This window comes from Artemia franciscana, chromosome 2 (assembly GCF_032884065.1).
Source record: "Artemia franciscana chromosome 2, ASM3288406v1, whole genome shotgun sequence".
Lineage (NCBI taxonomy): Eukaryota > Metazoa > Arthropoda > Branchiopoda > Anostraca > Artemiidae > Artemia > Artemia franciscana.
The window spans coordinates 62,049,774-62,074,150 of record NC_088864.1 but is presented as its reverse complement, the minus strand read 5'-3'; the positions used below and the strand labels follow the sequence as shown (position 1 = coordinate 62,074,150).

The window sequence follows — 24,377 nt, the reverse complement described above, 5'->3', positions numbered from 1 at the left end:
AGATAGTTATCAGTTTTCCCGAATAAAGTTTTTCAGTTTTTCCCGAAGGGGAAATAAAATATCAGTTTTTCCCGAAGGAACTTCCCGAATAATGTTTGACGACATCGCTAAGGATCTAAGGGCTAATACTTCGAAAAAAATGTGTGCCAGCTTTGTAATGATTTATAATCAGTGGATAATACTATGTCATTTAAGTTGTGTTTTTTGTTTTTATTTCCTTGTGGGTTACGTGATTTTTGTTCTTTAGTCCACATTTATTATTGTATTATTGCGGGTTATAAATGAACTTACTTATTTTGTTATTTTAGTTTTAAAATTTATTTAATCGATGAGATTTTTTTAGTATGATTGTTTTCTTCATTTTATATTTTATTTCGCTGATGACGGCTGTGGCATATTTATCCAAATATCTACTTAGGTTGTTTTCAATGTCTCCACGAGTTTCCTCTTATTCTTATCCTGAAGTTAAAATGCCGCTGACCACCGGTAAAGGGTGGACAACCATCACTTCTGTTTGAAAGGAAGAGCCAAGCAGCTATTATGGCTATTTTATTTTCTTTTTTGAAGGGGTTTTTGTGCTTGCAGGCAACGAACCTTTGTGGCCTAATTTGGCCCGAGCCTCAACTTAATTGTGTGAATCCGCCCTTAACTATAATATAAAAATCACAAACAAGAAAAATCCTATGGCTTTTTCTTATTTGGAGTAGTAAGAGACGAAATTTAGAGAATCAGGCATCTAACCAAGTCTAAAATATGGCAAAGTTTGTTCTTTATTAATTAACTTTTAGTTAATATGTGCCATGGTTTGTTCTTTAATAGATATTTAATATAATACTTTAATTGCTATTGGGTATGGTTCGTTCTTTAATATAAATTACAAAAGCATGTAGAGGTGACAAATTCCTGATGTTATAAAAACATAAGCTACTACAGCGGAATAGAAAAATACAATTTTTCATAAAAAATCGATTATATTTTAACATATATTTTTTTATTGTAAAAGGTTTTTAACCACATCAATTTCCTTTAAAATGAGCCAATAAACAGCACTCTACGATGCTCGAGTGCCAAGCTATCTCATATGGAAAAAAAAGAAAAAGAAAAAAGGATGCCTTATATGCAGAATATTGTGGTTGCAGCCACTGGTCTTGATTTTCAAGCCAATAAATTCAAGCTAAGGTATGGTAAGTTTCCTATATAGGAGTTTCAGACAAGGCAGTTTTAATAGTATACTTCTTATTTTGATCTGACTCTATTTTTAGGAGTTATGGGATATTATATTTGATAGTACCGGACGTTATCGTCTCTTACTAGGTTGCTAGTTACTGCTGCTTACCCGGATAACAATATGGTAAACCCAGTATGGGTTACCCCATACTGGGTTAACAGTATGGTTAACCCATTAATTCTCCGGGAAAAAAAACCAGAAAAATGACAAATGACATAAAATAGTACAGCTTCTCAAAGGCTAAGCCTTTTCATGGAACCCTTTACAAAAATAAACTAAAGACTTAAGTTACTAAATAGATTTCTCTTCAAAGTAACAATATATATTTATGTTTCTCCTCTCTTTGAATCACTTAACAATAGACACCAGCTATTCTATTAACAGAAGCTAAAAAAGACTTGACATCCCCCCTTACATAGGAAATCAACAATTCAAGATCACACCATATAAAAATCGTCACAAATTCATTCTAAGGCACACAACATTAACCCTTCTACGCATATCAATAATGCTCGTATGTTTCATAGTTCACCCTCTATAGCTAGCACTTTAAAGAACTTCTAATGACATAAGAAGCTCGTTCTAGTTCCTCAGACGATTTCAATTCATCTGGAAGGTTATTCCGTATATAATAATAATGATGATTTATTTATTACCCATACAACACAGTGCAGCAAGTATTAGAAAGTGGAGTAAAAAGAAATCAAAAACACACAAAAAATATCAAAAAGAAAATAGAAAAATATTCAAATTAAAAAGAAAAACAAGTCGATTATAAGGATAGAGTTGATCAAGAGTAGTATTTCGCACACAGTTGAACACGCTAATTTCTGCGTTTTTATGTCCTAATATCAGCATTTGTCTATTTAGCAAATTTTTGGCTTTTTTGCCTTTATTGAACTTGCTTCTTCTAAGCCCAAGAATCAGGGAACAAAACGAGAATACGAGTATTCTTTGGTGGCCAGACTCGACATCCCTGTTAGGTGCGAAAAAAAAATCATCGACATACAAGATGCAATAATTTGTGACTTTGATAGGTCCTTACGTTTACTTTTTTTCTTATAGTATAAGACACTACAATGTCAACTTGAAAAATATTACTAAGTGAAAAACACTCGTAATCAAAACAACTAACTAAGGACCAAAAACGAATCGGAAAAGAGGTTACTAGACTAAGTTTTTCGACGTTTCGTGATTCATCTTTTCCAAATGATTAGTAACTCAGCTTTATTGTTTTAAGGTCCATGTCTACCTTTTGCACCTAGCTTAGATGCAAGTGAAGAACGAAGATGGGTCATTTTATGTTTTATCTATGAATGCTGAACCTCCTTCAGGCTCATTACTTGAATCATCACCACGTCATGATGCATGAAAGGCCTCCAGTCCTGTGGTGCCGCAGTGGATTTGACCTTAGCTTGGTAATACGGGACCCAGAGATCGAATCATGCTGCAGCTATGCACTGCAGGGCCGACGCAGGGGCCTTAGTAGTCAAGAAGCGTCGTTAATCTAATAATAATGAAAGGCCTTCAAAGCGTTTTCACAATATGATCAGATCTTTCTTGGCCGTGAAAGCACATTTAAGCACTTTTTAAGCACTGGCTGGAAAATAAATGTCCGTCTTAAAAACCTGAGATGGAATAAGACGTGATGATATAGAATGGACCTTGAAACAACTTTATCAAGGTTGAGCGCAACGACCATGATATATTCACAAATAATAGCGGCAGTTACAAATTAACATTTTGCGTAAACTGTAACTGTCACATAAATGTGTAACGATAGGGAGAAAGCTACACGACGGTAAAAATCACGATAAATGACAATATTATCCAGTATTTGTTGTCAAAAACCGTGACACACATTAGTAGATGGACATTATCAGACGAGATGGATGGGTCAAGCTAAGCCTGTATACCTCCATGGCGGTGATGGTAGTTACAGGCAATGAGGCTCGATCTTCCGTCCCTGGCCAGCAGAGGAAATCCGGCAGCGCATCTCAAAGCGGTGGAAGAGTGTAAACACCACTGAGCTCCACGCCGAGCGATTTGCTGGCCAACGCGCTCCGGGTAACCCGCAAGACTGGGGACCTTGCGGTCAACTCTATTCCCAAGAAACATCGATGGATCTGAGACCTAAAAGAAAAGTTGTAACGGCTACGCCATCCCCGGCAAGCGACGCGGCCCCCCGTATTGGCACGGGTGTCGAGAAGTAAACTAGCCAACCATACTACGGCGTTCCCGGCAGGCGACGCGACTTTGAATATGGCGACGAAGTCGAAAAATCCTTTCAGCGCCATAAATATAGAAAAAACTACTACAGTCATTAAACAGGCAAAATCCAGAATAAATGTTGGATGCTGGAATGTAAGATCCGTTAAACAAGAAGCAACACAAGCTTTTCTTGTCCATGAGATGGAGAAGTACAACATAAACATACTTTGCATATTTGAGACCAGAATCGCCGGTTCTGGCTCTATAGTTATAACGGCTCCTGAAACACTACATCAGTTCAACTTTTTCTATTCCGGAGTAGAAGATAATTCAGGACTCCACGGAGTTGGTTTCATCATGAACCAAAGAACCAGAAACACTCTCTTAGAATGGAAACCAGTCGCCTGTAGACTTGCTAGAATCAGACTAAAAGGAAACCCTGCAAATGTGTCGATAATTTCTACCTATGCCCCCGCCCGTGACGCTACTGAAACGACCAAGGATGATTTCTACAGCGAGCTGCAGCAGTTGTCTTCTTCTATAGCTGCACGTGATTACTTGATTGTTGCTGGAGACTTCAACGCAAGAGTTGGTCCGTCTGACCAGACCACAAGACAAATCCTGGGAAAATTTGGACAGGGTCACAGATGCGAGAATGGGCAGAGGTTCGTAAACTACGCCTTGATGAACCACCTTGTCATCACCAATACCATATTTCAATACAAAGCTATCCACCCTTTAACTTAGCATTCAAATGACGTTATCACTAAGGCCCAAATTGACTTCATTCTCGTACGCCAGCGCTGGAGAAGCTCCGTGCAGGACTCTCACTCTTACAACGGCACGGACACAGGCTCGCAGTCTGGGTCTGACCACAGGCTCGTTGCAGCAAAAATTTGCTACGTCTTGCAACTCGAAGAAAAACAAGCCCAAGGTCGGCTTCGATATCGGTAAACTTCAAGAAAGGAGGGCGACAGGCCCTCAACTTGGAACTAACTAACCGGTTTGACACCATCAGCTCTGATGAAAACCTAACCCCCGATAAGAGATGGGAGACCTTTAAAACCGTGATGAAAGAGACTGCCGATGAGATCCTAGGCCGAGCAAAAATCAAACGACAATGCTGGATAACCGCTAGAACCCTGTGTATAGTCGGTGAGCGAAGACAAAAGATGGGTGGCCCTAAAGAAGAAACAAAGGAGTTACGCAGACAGGTAAAACGCTCTGTTCGGCTGGACCGCCGCAAAATGTGGGAAGATACGGCCGAGTCGTTAGAGAAAGCAGCACGCTTACATGACACCCACAAGCTTTACCAGATCCTGAAGGAATCCGTTGGTAAGAAAGCTGCCGTCTCAGAAATAGCCAAAAACAGATCAGGAAAAATCATTAGTTGTCAGAAGGAACGCTCAGCAAAATGAAAGGATCACTTTCAGTTCCTCCTAAACTGATCCCCTACATCTGCTCATAATACCTTTCCACCTTCTGTATCTAAAGAGCCTTACGATATCAAGCTGGATATACCGACCAGATTCAAAATACTAAAAGCGATCAAGACCCTAAAAAACCACAAAGCCCCAGATGAAGACAGCTTCCCCCCGGAACTATACAAACAAAGCCCTGAGGTCACTGCTGAACAGCTCCATGGCATTCTCGAAGAAGTGTGGAGGACCAACACTTTTCCAAAAGATTGGAAGACATCAGTAATCCTCCCTTTCTATAAGAAAGGAGACAAAACCAAATGTAAAAATTACCGCGGATTAAGTCTCATAGACATTGCAGTAAAAATATTCGGGATCATACTCTTGAACCGCTTCAAAGGGGCAAGGGAGGAAAGAACTCCAGGAAATCAAGCCGGCTTTCAACCAGGTAGAGACTGTATTGATACTATCTTCGCCTTTCGCCTTATTATCCAGCAGTTTGATAAGTACAACCTACCCCTAATCTTGATGTTCCTGGACTTTATTGCCGCCTTCAACTCTGTCACTCGCCGGAAACTTTGGAAGATCCTAGAGAATGACGGAATGCCACTGAAGTTTGTTGAACTGATGAAGGCATATTATGACGCGTCAGTGAGCCGAGTTAGAGTCTATGGCGAAGAAACCGAAGAATTTCTGCTTGAGTTCGGAGTAAAACAAGGGTGTGTCCTCTCTCCGACTCTGTTCAATTATTGGATCGATTGTGTGCTTGAAAATGCTCAATCGTCTTATCCAGGAGCGCAGATTGGACAGAATCTCTCACTGACTGACCTCGATTATGCGGATGATGTTGGCCTCCTGTCAGACCCTGTAGAAGCCCAAAACATGCTTGACAGCGTTGTGGCCTGGGCAGACCTGATCGGCTTGAAAGTCAGCACAGAGAAAACGAAATTCATGGCTATTAACCACGACACAGGACCATTCCCACTAACTGTCAACCAAGTTCAGCTGGAAAAAGTCAACCGTTTCACATTCCTAGGCTGCCAGCTTTGTACTGACGGAACTTCCGACGCTGAAATCCAACAGAGAATACGGAAAGCGCAGACAGTCTTTGCCTCCCTTCGGAAACCCTTATGGAATCGCCGCGAAATCAGTGTCCGAACGAAAGTTCGAATTTACATGGCACTTTTCCGCACCATTCTCCTTTATGGGTGCGAAACATGGTCTTTAAAACTACAGCATGAGAATATACTTAAGGTGTTTGAGCATACTTGTCTGCGAAGAATTCTCAGAGTACAGCTACGTGACCATATCTCCAACGCGAATATACATCGAATGTGCAATATTCAGAGAGATGTTGTGCTCACTATTAAAGAACGCTGTTTGAAATGGATGGGCCATGTATTACGGAAACCGCCAGAGTACCTGCCTCACCAAATACTTCTAGTTGAGCCCATTAGCAACTGGAAGAAACGCCAAGGAGGACAGAGGAAGAACTGGTAGAACTTGGCCAAGTCAGACCTAGAACCAATCGGGGGTTTCAGAAAATTCGTTCACAGATGGTCAACACAGTGGCTCACTTTTGCAGAGCAGCTGGCACAAGATCGAACAACATGGTCCAAGAAGGTCTCTAAGATCATCGATGCCGGGCGAGGTGGAAACGCCTGATTCCCGCCACAAGTACAAGTACAAGTAAGTAAGAGATGGATGGGTATTATCTGACGTCGTAGATAATTTTCTTCAAAACAATACGAGATGACCATGGCAAATAATTTCTTGGACAATAGGAGGGAAATTTTTTTGCAAGAAAAAAGAAAGCTTTTTGTACAAATAGCCATCAAAGTCCGTACATTTTACCTTCATATCCGGAAACAAAATCATAAAAAAGATGAGAAAAAAAAACTATACAAAAAGAAAGCAGCACATGAAAGAAAACTCACATCTAAACAGTCTACTATACTATTTCAGTTAAAAAATGCATATTTCAGTAAAAAAAAATTCGAAAATTCAGTTAAACGAGGAGGTTTATTTGAATTATATACTACTACTAATACTAACTCACGGCAACAACAAGCCGCCTGAGGCTAACACTCTCTACGCACGCTCCTCCTGCATCCCAACTTATTCATAGCCTCCCTCTTTGCACCTCCCAGAGAGTAGCCATTTCGTTTAAGCTTACGACATCCTCTCACTCCAACCTGAGACAACCAACTTTTCGTTTAGCCTTAGACAGTTGGCAGAAAAAGGCAATCTATCACCCTTCATCCGGGAAATATAGAATATCTATCTTGATTTTTTTCATTATAGCCCTTGAAAATGGGATTGAACCACACTTTTCATACAGCCTACACTTTGACATATGGTCAGTCACAATCCAAAAAAAAACAGTAAGCAATTTCTCTGGAAAATATCTAGCAAAATATCCTTTTTTGGAGCGCCCATATACTTGACCACTGTCATCACTGTATCTTCCACTATTCTAATCTGGGTTCGCAGACTTATCATCACATTCCTCCAATCTTTTTCAAAACGTGTAAAAACATCCTGGGCCTTGGCTATTCTGCTTTTAACCTTGAATTATATACAAATTACTATACTATTTAATTTGTAACTTTGTTACTAAATACAATTATTCAACTATATCTATAAAAGAGTGAACGAGTTTCGGAAAAGTATATTTTATTAGAAAGCACTATCACAAAGCAAGCAAGAGTTGATTTTTGGATTAAAATGGAATAGTTGTGGGCATCAAGTCATGGCTAATTGTAGGAAAAGCCAAGAGAGATAGTCCAATTGAGTGAGAAGAAAAACATGGCATTAATTTTCACCCCGTTCACTGCCGACGTTACCATCTCGCTACACCTCTCAAGTCACTTCACAATGCCGAACTAGAGCATTTGCATTTGCAAGAGACAAGAGCGAAAGCTTGATAATTATATTTTGATAATTAATATTAATTTTTGATAATTACAGCAGTAACACAATAATGACCATAAAAATTTACTTTTCTTGAAGAATATTCAATCTGAAAGGGCTCTAAAGACCGTCAGCTGTTGGGGATTTTTTTTTTTCAAATTAGCCCACTTACTTTCTGCTGGGAGTTCTTGGTGGAAACGGAACTTTCTCCGCTGGGTCTTTGGAAGTTTCCGCCAGAGCATCAACAGGCGATAAGACATCAAAGCTGTTCATTTTGTCGGACTTGAATGTTTTCGGAGTAGCCTATAAGTTAAAAAAAATGTTTTATATACTCTAGTTTTATACTAGACAATCAGAAAATTTTAGACAGAAAAACAAGCAAATTGTAAGGAAAATGCCGCAATAAAATAAAAGAAATCCAATGAGTGGTTTAGTATTTGGAATACAATCGTGTTTAAGTGAAGTTGAAGTTATTTGTGTGTTTAAGTAAGCGCTTATCATAAGCTACAAGATGTGCTGTGTTAGCGGCACCGTTCAAGCCCTCTGGGGACCACAGGCATTTCTAAATTTGCTTTCCATCATTCGTGAATAAGGGCTATCAGAAGCAGAGCTCTAGGGTTGCTTAAGCAAAGAGCTATATGCCCTTACTGAATTATTCCTTACACTGACCACTTTGAATGCAGGGTTCAGTCGTTTAGACTTAAAGGGAGATTAATTAATTTGACAATGAAAGTTCTATTCTTATGAGTCGGAAGTAACTGGTGTGTAACCAATCCCCCTTCTCCAGCCCTTTTTGCTATTTTAGGATAATTATTTTGTTCAAAATGGTCGAAAGGAACAATGAATATGCCTCCGGCGAAGAGACAATCATCATAGCACCAGAGACAATGTCGTAAACAATTTTACTGCCCGTCGTCAAAAGAGCGAATTTCAAAGAAAAAAGAGGGGCTTGTTTAATGTTGGGTGAAAGATTTACTAAACAAATTTCAGGGATCATTCTCTAAGCCAAAGGATCAATATTTTTCTTCAGGAGGAGAAAAGGGTTAACGGTCTAAAATTTATTTTTCTCTGGCCGTTATCAAAAGCTACAGAAGCCCTCGGGGCGAAAAGAGCCTAATCTACAAAACAAAATATTCTAGGGCAGGCATCAAACCTCCTCTTTGTCCTCCAACATATGGTTAAAAAGAGCAAAAAGCTTTTTTCTGTTCGGTTTGAAACTTCCACCCTTAAGTCAGGTTATGGCACCCAAATGGAAATTGAAAAATTGAAACAGAATTTGCCCCTACCCCAATCAGGACCCAGCGAAGAATTTTTTTTTACCTAACATAAAAGGGGTGATTGTAAAGACTTGGAAGGTACTCATTGGATTGGAAATCTAAAATTCTATTACGACTTTTAGTACTGAAATTAGTTGAAGGGAAAACACCTTCCCATCCCTTTCTGCAGCAACCCCTCATCGTAACTTTTATGGTACTGAAAATTTTTTTCCGTCGATTCATTTTTTTTACAAAATGACTAATCGTCATGCGTTTGGGATCAACATTATCCCCACAACCCTAGGGGTTATTCCCCTTAATTATGGAAATTCGTCATAGTTCTAATGCAGATAAGCTTTAATAGAAAAGGAGATCACGTCTGATCATGATTTAAGCAGATAAAAAGTAAGACGGATCGTTCGCTAGGCCAAGATTCCAGGCAAATCTTAAGTAGAGTAACTAAAAAAAACTTTTGTCATATTCCTAATATTAGCCAATAACTAAACAGTGTCAATTAAAATGATCAGAAATTCATTAAAAAAAAGTTTTACAAAAAGTTCTTCTTGAAAAAGTAAAGCGCCATATAAAAATTCAAGATTTGCAGAATTGAAGTCAAACAAACTTAAAATTCAAATTATTTCAATAATTAATTAATTTGAACTCAAACGAAGAGAAATTACGGTAAATGAATAAATGCAACTCAAACCAAAGAGAAATTTAAATTTATAACCACAGTAAACATAAAAAATGATAGATACTACAGCGAACGAATACATGAACCTCAAAACGAACATAAATAAAAACAAGAGTTAACGCTAATATGGCACTTGTGACGAGGTCGGAAGAGCCAAGAGCCAAGAGCTCATATGGCATGAGCTCTAGCAAAATTCTAAGAATCAATAGATTAATTTAATAGGAAAATCAGAGGCTTAATGCAGGTCGGGATTTATAATAAGAGCTCTGAGACACGAGGTCCTTCTAAACGTCAAAATTCATTAAGATCCGATCACCCACTCATAAGTTAAAAATACCTCATTTTTCCTAATTTTTCCTTTCCCTTCAGCCCCCCAGATGGTCGAATCGGGGAAAACGACTTTGTCAAGTCAATTTGTGCAGGTCCCTGACACGCCTACCAATTTTCATCGTCCGAGCACGTCCAGAAACACCGAACTCACCAAAGAGCTGGACCCCCTAACTCCACCAAAGAGAGCGGATCCAGTCGGGTTACGTCAATCACGTATCTACGACATTTGCTTATTCTACCCACCAAGTTTCATCCCGATCTCTCTACTCTAAGCGTTTTCCAAGATTTCGGTTTCCCCCTCCAACTCCTCCAAATGTGACCAGATCTGGTCGGGATATAAAATAAGAGCTCTGAGACATGAGTTCCTTCAAAATATCAAGTTTCATTAAGATCCGGCCATCCGTTCTTAAGTTAAAAATACCTCAATTTTTCTAATTTGTCCAAATTAACACCTCCTCCAACTCCCCCAAAGAGAGCGGATTCAGTCCGGTTATGTCAGTCAAGTATCTAGGACTTGTGCTTATTCTTCCCACCAAGTTTGATCCTGATCTCTCCACTCGAAGCGTTTTCCAAGATTCCCCCCCCAACTCCCGCCAATGACACTGGATCCAGTCGAGATTTAAAGTAAGAGATCTGAGTTACGAGGTCCTAGTAAATATGAAATTTCATTAAGATCTGATCACTTCTTCGTAAGTTAAAAATACCTCATTTTTTCTAATTTTTCAGAATTAACCCTCCTCCCAACTCACCCAAAGAGAGCGGATCCATTCTGGTTATGTCAATCACGTATCTAGGACTTGTGCTTATTTTTCCAACCAAGTTTCATCCCGATCCCTCCACTCTAAGCGTTTTCCAAGATTTTAGGTTTCCCCTCCAACTCCCCCCAATGTCAACGGATCCAGTCGGAATTTAAAATGAGAGCTCTGAGAAACGATATATTTTTAAATATCAGATTTCATTAGATCCGATCACCCATTCGGATCTAATGTTCTAAAGATCTAATGATCTAAAGTTAAAAATATATCATTTTTTTTCTAATTTTCCGAATTAACCATCTCCCCCACTCCCCCCCCCCCGATGGTCGAATCGGGGATACGACGATTTCAATTTAATCTGGTCTGGTCCCTGATATGCCTGCCAAATTTCATCGTCTTAGCGTATCTGGAAGTGCCTAAACTAGCAAAACCGGGACCAACAGACAGACAGAATTTGCGATCGCTATATGTCACTTGGTAAATACCCAGTGCCATAAAGAATAATTAAGATAAACTTAAATAAACAAAAGTTACGAAAACAAGGTCACGCACCCTTAAACCTACTAAAACCGAGAGCATCATTTGCACTTTAATAAAAACAAAAGATATTTTAAATGTTTTCCTTTAAAAAATATTAAATAGTTAACAGAGCTATTTAATTTTCTGCCAATTTTTAATTGACTCAGTTACATAATTGGCGAATATTAGAAATATTTGTAAAGTTTACATAGAATAGTGTCTACTTTTAACAAAAAAAAAGCTAAGATTGGAGCCAAAAGAATACACTCATTAGCTTTTCTGATACCACCAAACATCTAACCTCAGATTGGAGGCGTAGTAAAAGATATTTGTGTAAATTAGCAGAAATAGAGCAGAATTCTTTTCCATGCCTAAGATGGGTATAAAGAATTCATCATAAAAATTTTGACAAGAAAATATACTTTTTAGTATCCTTCACGCCTCCCCTTAGAAAAATCGCTTACCCCCCTCAAATTGGCTTTTTGTACATCAAAGTAACTAAACTGCAAAAAATTGGATTAAAGTTCTTGTCAATGAAGCCACGGAGACCCATTCGTAATTTTTTTTACAAGAAAATACACTTTTTTTACCCTTCACGTCTCTCCTAAGAAAATTCGTGTACCCACCCCCTCAGATTGGCCTTGTGTACATATATGTAACTAAACTACAAAGGAATCAGATTAAGTGTCTTGTCAATGAGCCATGGATTTCTTGCATTATGGAGGTAAATATTAAATATAACAAAGGATCTAAATCATAACAGTAATTCCAAAAAATTTTAAACCTATATTTTACTAGAGCAGAAAACTAAAAATACATTATTTTTTTTAATGTTTAGATGAACAGCCTCCATCGAACAGAAATGAATTCTGACACACACGTTTACACTATGTTTAAACAAACATCACATTATTGGTATAAGCTAAGAACCAAAAACACGATTTTAATAAAACTGTCGAGTTCTTCCTTAAGGTCTCATATTAGTTGCTAGCATAGACATACAAAGACTATCTCAGAATCTTCGCGACCCCGTCACTATGTGGTTCAATGTCATAAAGATTTTATTATTAATTCATTTTCGGCTGTTCCCCACCCGGAAGTGAATTCCTGTTCAGAGGCTGCTCTAGGTCTAACCCAACATATTATACTATGGCTTTTTAGTATCAGTATAATCCCCAGATCTAAAATCCACACGTACATTTTTCTGAATTAACTAATTGAACTTTGAATGATCTGGGACAAACCATATTTAAGTGGCTCAGCAGTCATTATTTTCAAAAAAAAAAAAAAAAAATCATTAATAGCTTCCCTTTTTTTACTTTTACCCATTCCTTCGCTTTCTCAAATTTGCGTTTTTATCAACTTTTTTTTTATCTCTTTATGACTTTCACTAGTTATATTGGTTTATAATATTTTTGGAATGTTATCAATTCTTTTTTTTTTACCAACTTTATCACATGGCGCCTTGACCAAACTTACGCAACAAATAATGCGTTTGGTGTTGTTTCGCGTTAATTTATTTTTTAACCAGATCTATGTGAATTTTTGGCTTTGAAATATTTTATTTTCTTGATGATAAATTATTTTACCTTCTTTTTAATTTATTGGCCAGGTTTTTAAATTTTGTCGTTTTTGTTTTTCTTGTTCTGTTTTTCTTACTCTAGAAAAATAAATTCAACTCATCTGGGCCCATTTCAGACAATTTTCGAAATAGATATCGTATCTAATCTAATATTTGGTGACTCACTTTTACAGGTCTAGAAAAGGCCTAACCCGAACTTGACAGAGCTAAAGGGCTAACAAGGAAGGTCAAACAGAATCATCAGCAACTTCGTTATGAAAAAACAAAAGGATTCAAGTTTTGAAGCGTTTTTTTTCCGCTAATTAATTAGACACTAAAATAGCTTACTAAATACATCGATATTGAATTAAAAAGGACATCAACAGATCGAGGCAAGAGTCCCCCATTTCTATTATCACCAGTCATTGTGTGCGTTTTTCCACTTCCAGAGTTACCATATGCAAAGAGTAAACCATTTCGGCCCTTCAGCAACTCAGAAACAAGGCTTTTTGCAGTATGATCAAATACTTCTTTTTGATCTGCCTGCAAATAAGGAACATGTGATTGCAAATTGGAACACGATGATTTAAGATACAAATGAATCGATGGGGTAAACTGAAGATAATAGGTAAAGAATAGAAGGAAAAAGAAAAGAACGACAGAAGAAGGAACAGTAAAGACTGGGGTTAGTATAAAAAAAATCACCCGCGTCATCTAGCGCTTGACGTTTCTTGGCATTTTTTTTCACAACTTCGTGCTTTTTATGGCACTTGATATTTACCAAGTGACATATGGCAATCGCAATTTCTGTCCGTTTGTCGGTCCCGGTTTTGCTAGTTCGGGCACTTAAGTTCGGCCAGATAAGCTAGGATGATGGAAGTTGGCAGGCGTATCAGGGACTAGACCAGATTAAGCTAGAAATGGTCTCTTCCCCGATTCGACCATATGGGGGAAAACGAGCAAACGAGATAGTTGAGAAGAATGTTATTTGCCGATAAAACAAATGATTGTTCTTCTTAAGTATGGCTGCTGGTCTAGGGGTATGATTCACGCTTAGGGTGCGAGAAGTCTGTTCGATTCCTGGACCATCCGAAATTTTTACATGAAGATTATTAGAAATTAGATACGTGATCAATATAGCGATTGCTGAGAGTTGGCAGGTGTATCAGGGACTGGACCAGATTAAATTAGAAATAGTCACTTCCCCCATTCGACCGTCTGGGGGGAAGTAGAAGGACGGATAATTCTGATACAAGTTCTAGATACGTGATTGACATAACCGGACCGGATCCGCTCTCTTTGGGTGAGTTGGGGGGCTTTCCAGTGCTATAGCAAGTTTGGTGCTTCTGGACGTACTAGGGCGATGAAAATTGGTAGGTGTGTCAGGGACCTGCACAAATTGACTATGATAAGAATCGTCTCCCCGATTCGACCATCTGGGGGGGGGGCGTTCCCAGATGGTCCTCCCATCTTATCTTTGTAATAATTGCCAATAAACAAAGAACAGCAAAATCGATAACTCTAATACTGAGTCTAATTTTAGGTTCCGGCCTCGTCACAAGTGCCATATGAGCTCTTGGCTCATGTTTTTTTTTTCAGAAACTGAGACAAAAGAACCAGCTTTTGGTGTTCATGGACCTCCTGCTTTACGAAGGAAAAGACTAATTTGAGAACACAAACTTATTACTACACTAAATTTGCCTAATTATCATGCTAACAAAATGCCAAGAAACTCCAAAGGCTAGATGGTATTGATAGTTATTTTTTGTAGACACCAGCACTAGTTTGCACTCTTATAGTTTACCAACGCTTTTTGGCAGTAACCATAACCAGGGACAACTTCAATCTCAGTTCACCAACTACAAACTTTCCACAGGCGTCATAAGAAGTTAACAGCCTTGACCTAACTTAAATATACTTCTAAAACTAAAATCAATGTATCAGAAGTTTAATTTATTTGTGTTATTACACGACCAAGATTAGAAGCTACAGTGATGACATTGGTCACGTATGGTTTGGGCAAACGTTGGCACTCTAACAGATGGAGGAGGAATTAATTAATCCATAGGATAAATTGTCTACGGATTCGTTTGATACTCGTCTGACTAACCATAATTACAACAGCAAGATGTACAAAAAATGTGGTTCTATCAAGGGTTCTAGGGCTATAATTAGAGGGAGGTTGAGATGGCTAGGACACGTTCTGTAAGAATTATGAAATTGCCAAAGATCGCCAAGTTCGTCCCCAAATGGGATGAGAGGAGTTAATAAGGAAGGAAGTAATGGAAATCAGGACTTCTCGGGAGGGTGTAAAAAACAAGAGATTGAATAGATTATGGTGAAGCAGGAGCATGCATAGCTGTGTTGATTTCAGGCAGCTTGTTGCTGAAGTGAGTTGATAGTAGTAGTAAGTTAGTAGTTATTACACGAATGAATTTAAAAAATTACTTCTATTTTCTTTTATAAATTTCTAACAGGTTTATATCTTTTCAGAAATAAAACTATTTGAAGACGTGAAACATTGTTTTTCAAACACGATTGACCTATAATTTTTCAAAGAGTAAATAGAGACAATATTGGACTTTAGTGTTTTCTATATTCATCTTTTCAAATTTATTCAACATCAAAATTGCCTTAGAATTGAGATATTTTCGAGAACAATAGCTTTGGTACACTAATTTAAGATTACACAAATGAGGCTCACTTAAAATAAGGAGCAAGAATTCGAAAAAGGGTATGCTGATGAGGGAGGGGAGGCGGCCACTTTTTAAATAAAGATACAAAAAAAAATCTATTTTTCAAAATCTAAGGGACACTTATTTTCAGTAAAGATACCAATGAAGTTATTTTCCAAAATCTACTTTCTAGGAGGAGAATTGGAACCTCCCAAATTGGAAGCTTTGGTTGTCCGACACTCTTTTTCGGAAACCTTTTTAATAAATTCTTAGATTATATCTTGAACCATTCGTCTGCAGGTGAGATCATATTACTCAGTAGGCTGCGGCCCAGGTGTTCTGAACGACTCAGAGACTCAATTATATTTTTTTTAAAGTAATAACTTTCTGTGTGAAATGTGTATATGTTGTAAATTTTGTACCACAAGTCCATTTATTTATCTTTGAGCAAGGTAATACGAGAACTTAAAAATCACACAGAATTTTTTTTAAGAATATATTGTATCCAAATCATGATTCAAAATATAATATTTCTAATAAAACAAAAATTATTGAGTACAATAACTTTCTCAAATAAATGTACAAAGTATTAAAACTTTAGCAAATTAGATCCATTCCCATAGATTCAAATCAAAATCTTCCTTGGAGCAATTTAACAAAGAATTTGTAAAATCCCCCTGAAAAAGCAACCCTAATTACGGTCTCTTATGGTTTATGATAAGACTAGGGGCATCAATCCTTGGTTTTAGATAATAGATTTAGCGCCTCATTTTTCTCCTTTAAGAGCTTACTGTGATGTTTAACAAGTATATAGTATTTATTGTTTTCAAGAATACCCTCGGTCTAGAGACACAAAAAAATCCTATGTGGATCCAAGCTTTTGAAGAATAACAAAAGATTGACTAAATTTAGGCCTTCTGTACTCAGATGGTATTTTTCCACAATTTTAGCTTAAGTTTTATTCCATTAGTACTAAGACGTTAAACCAATAATAAGGGAATGATTAGCTCGGGTCATTAACAGGGAATTTGGATATTTAGGTGTGATTTTGGAAATGACCTGTACAAAACAAATGGTATGATGCGTTCTTAAATCACTGTTTCAGCATTAATCTTTGACCCATTCTAAAGGGGATGCAAGATCTTGTTACTAGATTCAAAGGGGCGCAGTCCCGAACGAAGGTTGGAAACTTCCGAAATCCTCGAAAAGCAGCCCAAAAATATGTAAGACTTTAGAACTTAGATCCGCCCCCTTGCCGCCAGAGGCACCCGGGGCATCCACGAAGAGCCGCCAGTCGTTCCGCATGTGCGGCACCACCCAGACATCTTTTCATTGGGGTTGGATCACCGTGTGAATTATCGACATGTCTCGTTGATAGATACGACGCATGATGTTCATTGGTCGACCTCTACTGCAGACTGGCAACTTGGAAAGTTGCCATTCCAAGATCTGTTTCGGGATCCTATCGTCCTTCACACGGATCACATCCCCAAGGTATCGCCACCTCCGTTGCCAAATATCGTTTGTAACTATAGGCTGGCCTGAGATCGAGTTGACTATCTGGTTAGTGACGTGGAAAGTACGTAAGATCCATTTTTTAAAGCAAGTGAAAGTAAAAACTGAAAACAAGCAAAAAAAAAAAAACAGACCTACTTCACACAACTTCAGCATAAGAACAAAACTGGGGAGGAGTCATGGGTTTGCCAGCTAAGCACCCTAGCTAACATCATTTAGACAATTACTTCGGAAGGCAAAGACACCTGCAAACAAAAATTCACAGCGAGGAAGGAGGATAAATTCAAAAGAGTGGAACAAAAAACGGATGAAAAAAAACTTACAGTTTCATCAAACACTTTTGTGAAAGTATACTGCATAGCCTTTGCATTTTGCGTTTGCGATCGGATAGCTAGACTACCACCTGGAGGGGCAATTTCCAACGTTTTATTATCCAGGACTCTAATGCATCTTTCTTCAGCTAAAAAAGAAACGATAAACATTCAAATGATCCTGGTCAAATCTTAAACTACTGAACATTCTACAACTATCCCATAAGGGCTGCTTATTCTAACTACGTTATGAAAAAGCATTGAACCAATTTTGTCAAAACTTTAACTTGTTGGTCCATTGTTGATGATGGGTATAAGATGCTTGGGTTCCATTACCCATCCAAGGAGTACACTGACTCTTCGACTACCTTGTCCCTTTGCTGGTTCCAAAATCAAAGGTAAATGCGTCTTGGATAGGACGGATTCCTCACGAACAACGTTCTCCTTGTCCCCAGATTACAAAGACAGATTCGTTTACGGAAGCACATCGTAATATAAGAAGTATACGGTCAGTATTTGAGAGGCATCTTCATCATAGACAGCGCAAAAGCGCAGACTAAGTAAGCAGCGATATTGGCACAATGTATTATTTTTTTCCTATTTTATTTTTTTTGGGGTTTTAGATCAGGGCACTTTATATCAAAGGGGCTCTTGTAAAAACTTCGAAAAGGGCTCATTCGATTAGAAATTGAAAAGGCTAGTATCCTTTTTTATAGTCAAAAATGATTGGAGGGCAACTAACCCACCTATCGCGCTCACCATTTCCCCAAACCCATCCAATCAAAATTTTAAGAGAGCCATTTCGTTCAACGCAGTTGAAAAGTCCGGAAATTGTGTCTTTGAGGATGTCAATCATCCACAGCCCTCAGGGCAAGGGTTGTAAATTAAGCCCTGGGGACATTTGAGGTTTAAATAGAAAGGGTGATCGTACAAACTTCGGAGGGAGCTCATTGGATTGGATATCAGTAGTTCTAATGCCCTCTCTAAGATTCAGAGGGATCGTAGGGTTGCAACCCCCCCCCCCCCTATCTCGTATTCAAATACATCCAAAAGAAATTTTGAGATGGCCATTTTTTGTCGTAGAAACTTCTGAAAAGGCTCATTCGATTGGAAATTAAAAGGGTTAGTGCCCCTTATAATAGTCGAAAGTGATTAGAGGGAAACTAAATCCCCACCCACGCCCACCATTTCTCCAAACATATCCAATCAAAACTTGGAGATAGCTATTTTTTTCGGCGTAGATAAAAGGTCCAGAAATTATAAATTTTAAGATGACAATTCCCCATAGCCCTCAGGACAAGGGTTGTAAGTTATACCATATGAGCATATAAAGCTTTTACAAAAAGGATGGTCGTAAATACTTAGGAGGGGGAATCACTGGATTGGTAATCAGGAGTTTTAGTACCCTTTTTAATATTCAAAATGATCAGAGGGCGGATACCTCCCCCCCCCCACACACTCACTCACATTACTTTTTCGTGAAATGCATCTGATAGTCGTAAATTGTAAAATTGTCGTTGCATTTCGTGAAATGCATTTATTGTCGTAGAAACTTCTAAGAGGTTCATTGGATTGGAAATTGAAAAAGTTAGAGCCTCTCTTAGTAGTCGAAAGTGATTGGAGGCCAACTAACCCCCCTTCCACGCCCACCCTTTCCCCAAACACTTCCAATCAAAACTTTGAGATCATTTTGTTCAGCGTAATAGAAATGACCGGAAGTTACTTCATTGAGGATGATAACCCCCCTCATAGCCCTAAGGACAAGGATTGTAAGTTAAGCCCTAGGGGCAAATAAAGTTTTTTATAGAAAGAGTGGTCGTATAAACTTTGGAGGGGGTTCATTGGATGGGTAATGAGGAGTTATAGTACCCTTTTGAAGATACAAAGTGATCAGAGGGCATATACACCCCGCATCTCGTATATTTCTGAAGGCCTTTGAGGTGGACAGTATCCCCCAAAGTCTGGGTTAAGGGTTGAAAGTTATGCCCTAGAGGCATATATGGTTTTTATGGAAGGGTTGGTCGTGTGAACTTTAGAAAAGACTCATTTGATTTGAAATCTATAGTTCTAGTTCCTTTTTAAGAGTAAAAAATGATGGAGTGCAAATAGCCCACCTCCCTGACATCCTCTTTTCTCAAAACGCATTCAATAGAAATTTTGAGATAACCAGTTTGTTACCAATAGTCCAAAATCATATAACTATGTCTTTAGGGTGGAAATAATCCCCAGAACCCATTAAAAAGGGTTGTAGGTTATGCACGGGGCATATAAGGTCTTTGCGGAATGAGAAGTCGTATACACTTTGGATCGAATAGAACTCATTGGATTGGTAGTTGGAAGTTTTAGTGCCCTTTTTAAGAGTCAAACGTTAATGCAGGCATCCCCTTACTCCCAAGCCTATCATTCCCGAAAACATATCCGATCAAAATTTTAAGAGAGCTATTTTGTTCAGCCTTGTTGAAAGGTCTCGTAATTATGTCTTTGGGGGTGTCCACCTCCCCACAGTCCTTAGGACAAGGGCTGTAAGTTGGGCTATTCGTTCATTGTTTACACCTAATATAAGTTATTGAGAAGGTATGCATGTTTGAACTTTACTTTCCAAGAAGACGATGGGTATTCAGGTGAGACTTCCAGAGAATGCAGAGGGAAGTGTTGAACTAAATCAAAACATGCGATGTGTGTACGGATTGTCAAAAGGGTGCAACACAAGAATAACTGAGTATATTAATTTGGAAAATTCGGGAAATATTATGGGAGATGATCAAAAAGGCAATATTTGTATGTTATCAATACTACAATAACTACCACCACTACTACTACTACACTACTCCATATACAGTATTCAGGGGAAATTTGAACTAAATCCAAAGACGCTATGTCCGAGCACATTGTCAAAATAGCCTATTTCAAGAATTGATTAGGGTATTAAGTAGGAACTTTCTGAAATTTAAATAAAAAAAAGAACAAGTTCTTTTAACTGAAAGTAGGGAGCAATAATAAAACTTAAAACGAACAGAAATTATTACGTATATGAGGGGGTTCCCCCTTGTCAATACCTTGCTCTTTATGCTAAAGTTCAGATTTTGTTACCATTCTTTAAGGATGACCCCGAAATCACAAAGGCCGTTTAGTTAGAATAAATAGCTCTTTTGAAAGTACAAAAAAAAACTTTAGCGTAAATTAGCGTGATTAGTCATCAATAACAGCAATTTTAATGCTAATCACAAAATATGACTTTATAATTAAATAACTCATCAGGAGTGAACCGACTTGTATGACCTCTCTCTGTCTTATGGACTTGAGCAGCTTTTTAATTACAGGACATAAATAGATATAAGTTTCTATAAGACGGAAGTAAAGAAGTCCCTACTTCCTTCTTTGCATAAAAACCACCCTTCCCATGTCAAATATTTTGCTCTGGAAGTCCAGCAGACACTATAGCCCCTTGATGTCGCCTAACCATCCCGTTTGACTACATATAAAACGCTGTCTTCAGGAACTGTGGTCACAATTCCTAGTCTGCTATCACTCTGGATCCTTGCAAGCGTTTGAAAATTTGTCCATGTCACCCCTCTCACATAGCCACACAGAAACCATACCCAAATTCATTCATATGCATATGCCAATATTGTAGTGAGTTTTTTTAACTGACTTGACTTAAAAATTAATAGATCATTTAAAGGCTTAACAAGCAGTCGTCCAAAAAGAGTCAAAGCTCTGGTGACAGATAACTCCAACCCTTTTGCACATTTCCAAAAAGCTTATTAACAACAAGCAGTATATTTCCCTCCAGAAATACTTGAAACTTGACTGTTCGACAATTCCCAGCATCACACTAGGTGAACTTCTGTCCTAAGGGCACTATATGAGTGCTACCCGTTGATATTGCAAAAGCTGCAAATAGAGTACCTGAAAAAATTCAAGCACACAGAATTTGTGGCTTTCAACTTGAAGTAATTGAGATTTTTTCATAAAATCAAAATCTCCATTTAGTTTTTCATGGGTTTACTTCCAGCTAGCGTCTACTGTAGGGCGGGGCTTCTAAGGCTAGAATCATGGGACCCTCACTTTCCTGGTGTTCATTGATAACATAGGAGACAATGTAACAAGCCCCCTGCACCATTCTGATAGCCATATCATTGTCCATGAAGCTATCGATTAATAAGATAGTGCAGTACAAGTTGTCTGATACCTGGTTTTTCAAATTCGATGCATTTAAAAATAAAAAGGTATTAATCACCAATCAAAGTCATCATGCTTACAATTTTGTTTTTTTCTTCAAAAGTAAGCCTATCAAGGGAGTAAACAGACTTCCGCCTTTGGGAATTCATTTTTTATGGCACTTGGTATTAACCAAGTGACATATAGCAGTCGCCAATTCTCTCGGTCTGTCGGTCTGTCTGTCGGTCCCGGTTTTGCTACTTTAGGCACTTCCAGGTAAGCTAGGACGATGAAATTTCGCAAGCGTATCAGGGACCGGACCAGATTAAATTAGAAATAGTCGTTTTCCCGATTTGACCATCTGGGGGGGGATTGGGGGCCCGGTTAATTCGCAATAAATAGAAAAAACGAAGTATTTTTAACTTATCAGCGGGTGTTTGGATCTTAATGAAATTTGATGTTTGGATTGATATTGTGTCTCAAAGCTCTTATTTTAAATCCCGACCGGATCCGATGACATTGGGGGGAGTTGGAGGGGGAAAACCTAAAGTCCCGGTTTTGCTACTTTAGGCACTTCCAGGTAAGCTAGGACGATGAAATTTGGCAAGCGTATCAGGGACCGGACCAGATTAAATTAGAAATAGTCGTTTTCCCGATTTGACTATCTGGGGGGGAGTAGGGGCCGGTTAATTCGGAAAAAATAGAAAAAATGAAGTATTTTTAACTTATGAGCGGGTGATTGGATCTTAATGAAATTTGATGTTTGGAATGATATTGTGTCTCAGAGCTCTTATTTTAAATCCCGACTGGGTCTGATGACATTGGGGGGAGTTGGAGGGGGGAAACCTAAAATCTTGGAAAACACTTAGAGTAGAGGGATCGGGATGAAACTTGGTGGGGAAAAAACACGAGTCCTAGATACATGATTGACATAACCAGAACGGATCCGCTCTCTTTGGGGTAGTTGGGGGGGAGACCTAAAATGATGGGAAACGCTTAGATTGGAGGGATTGGGATGAAACTTGGTTAGAAAAATAAGCAGAAGTCTTGCATATGTGATTTACAAAATTGGAACGGATCCGCTCAATTGCGGGGGGGGGGAATTCTGAAAAATAAGAAAAATGACGTATTTTTAACTTACGAAGGAGTGATCGGATCTTCATGAAACTTCATATTTAGAAGGACCTCGGAACTCCTATATCTTATTTTAAATCTCAACCGGATCAAGCGTAATTGGGGGGGGGGCAGTTGGGGGGACCGGAAATCTTAGAAAATACTTAAAGCGGTGAGATCAGGATGAAACTGGATGGGAAGAATAGAAACCTGTCTAAGATACGTGACTGACATAACTGGACCGGATCTGCTCTCTTTGGTGGAATTGGGGGGGGGGGGGGGTAATTTTGAAAATTGAGGTATTTGTAACTTACGAAAGGGTGACCAGATCTTAATGAAATTTGATATTTAGAAGGATATTGTGCTTTAAAGTTCTAATTTCAAATTCCGACCAGATCCTGTGACATTCGGGGGAGTTGGAGGGGGAACCGGAATTCTTGGAAAACATGAAAATTGGAGTATTTATATCTTACGAATAGATGATCGGATCGTAATGAAATTTGATTTTTAGAAGGAATTCATGTCTCAGAGCTCTTATTTCAAATCCCGACCAGATCTTTTGACATTGTGGGGATTTGGAGGGGGAAATCTTGAAAAAACACTTGGAGTGCAGGAATCGGGATGAAGCTTGGTGGATAGAATAAACAAATGTCCTTGATACGTGATTGACAGAATCGTACTGGATTCACTCTCTTTGGGGGAGTTGGGGGGAGGGGTTCAGTGATTTGGCGAGTTCGGCGCTTCTGGACGTACTAGGGCGATGAAAATTGGTAGGCGTGTCAGGGAGCTGCACAATTTGACTTGATAAAGTCGTTTTCCCAGATTCGACCATCTGGGGGGCAAAAGGGAGAGGAGAAATTAGAAAAAATTAGGTATTTATAACTTACGAGTGGGTGATCGGATCTTAATGAATTTTGATATTTAGAAGGACTTTGTGACTCAGAGCTCTTATTTTAAATCTTGACCGGCATTAAGCCTCTTATTTTCCTTTTTAAATCAATCTATTAATTCATAGAATTTTGTTAGAGCTCATACCATATGATCTCTTGGCTCTTAGCTCTTCTCGCCTCGTCACAAGTGCCATATGAGCTCTTAGCTCTTGTTTTTCTGAGAACCTTCTTAAGAAGTACATTTTGATCAACTCCAATGATGTTGCCCAACAAAGGTGCATGCAGCTGCTTAGCATTAAAGGCCGGCCACAGGTAACTTTCCTTGGCAGTGGGCAAATGATTTCAGTACAAAAACAGCGTCCTTTACAAGTTTCAAAACTAAACAACATGGATACCAATAGGAAGCAGGACTGTACGCTACCCTCGTTTTACCTTTTTAAAAATGCCAAAGTAGCTAAACCCCCCCCCTTGGGAGGATAAAATCAATGCTATGGAGGAGCATCGGCCAACATCAAGCCCTCAAGGACCCCGAAGGATGGAGTCTGAGTGCTTTCTGCTGAAGAAGAAGAATAGTCAGCTGCAATTTAATAGTTGCATAACTGATCTCAACTTATTTCTTTTGATTCTCCTACTGAAGAAAAGGAAACGATTGAGGATTGAAACACTTCAGGCAGAACATTTTTTTTTATGATCGCGATGAAATTTCATGCCATTTTTGTAAATCGGCACTAAAAACTAGAAAAATTTTTCAAGCTTGAATTGCTGCCATTTTCTTTGCCATTCAGTGCCGAAAAAATCTACGTGTGTCCAGCCCTTTAGAAACTGCT

At 38.5% G+C, this 24,377-nt stretch overlaps 1 protein-coding gene across 6 annotated transcripts in view; it reads right to left on the bottom strand.

Moving 5' to 3' along the window:
• The window catches only part of LOC136043903 (kinesin-like protein KIF23), a 108,533-nt gene that overhangs the window by 65,612 nt on the left and 18,544 nt on the right, over positions 1 to 24,377 (bottom strand). For 5 of the 6 annotated variants that reach the window (XM_065728934.1, XM_065728933.1, XM_065728936.1 and 2 more), the window contains exons 3-5: positions 17,399 to 17,535; positions 13,234 to 13,428; positions 7,943 to 8,073 (exon numbers count right to left, since the gene is read on the bottom strand). In XM_065728934.1, the coding sequence (XP_065585006.1) occupies positions 7,943 to 8,073; positions 13,234 to 13,428; positions 17,399 to 17,535 (463 nt within the window). The remainder of the gene's footprint in view (positions 1 to 7,942; positions 8,074 to 13,233; positions 13,429 to 17,398; positions 17,536 to 24,377) is intronic. The other variant, XM_065728935.1, reaches the window with a different exon arrangement.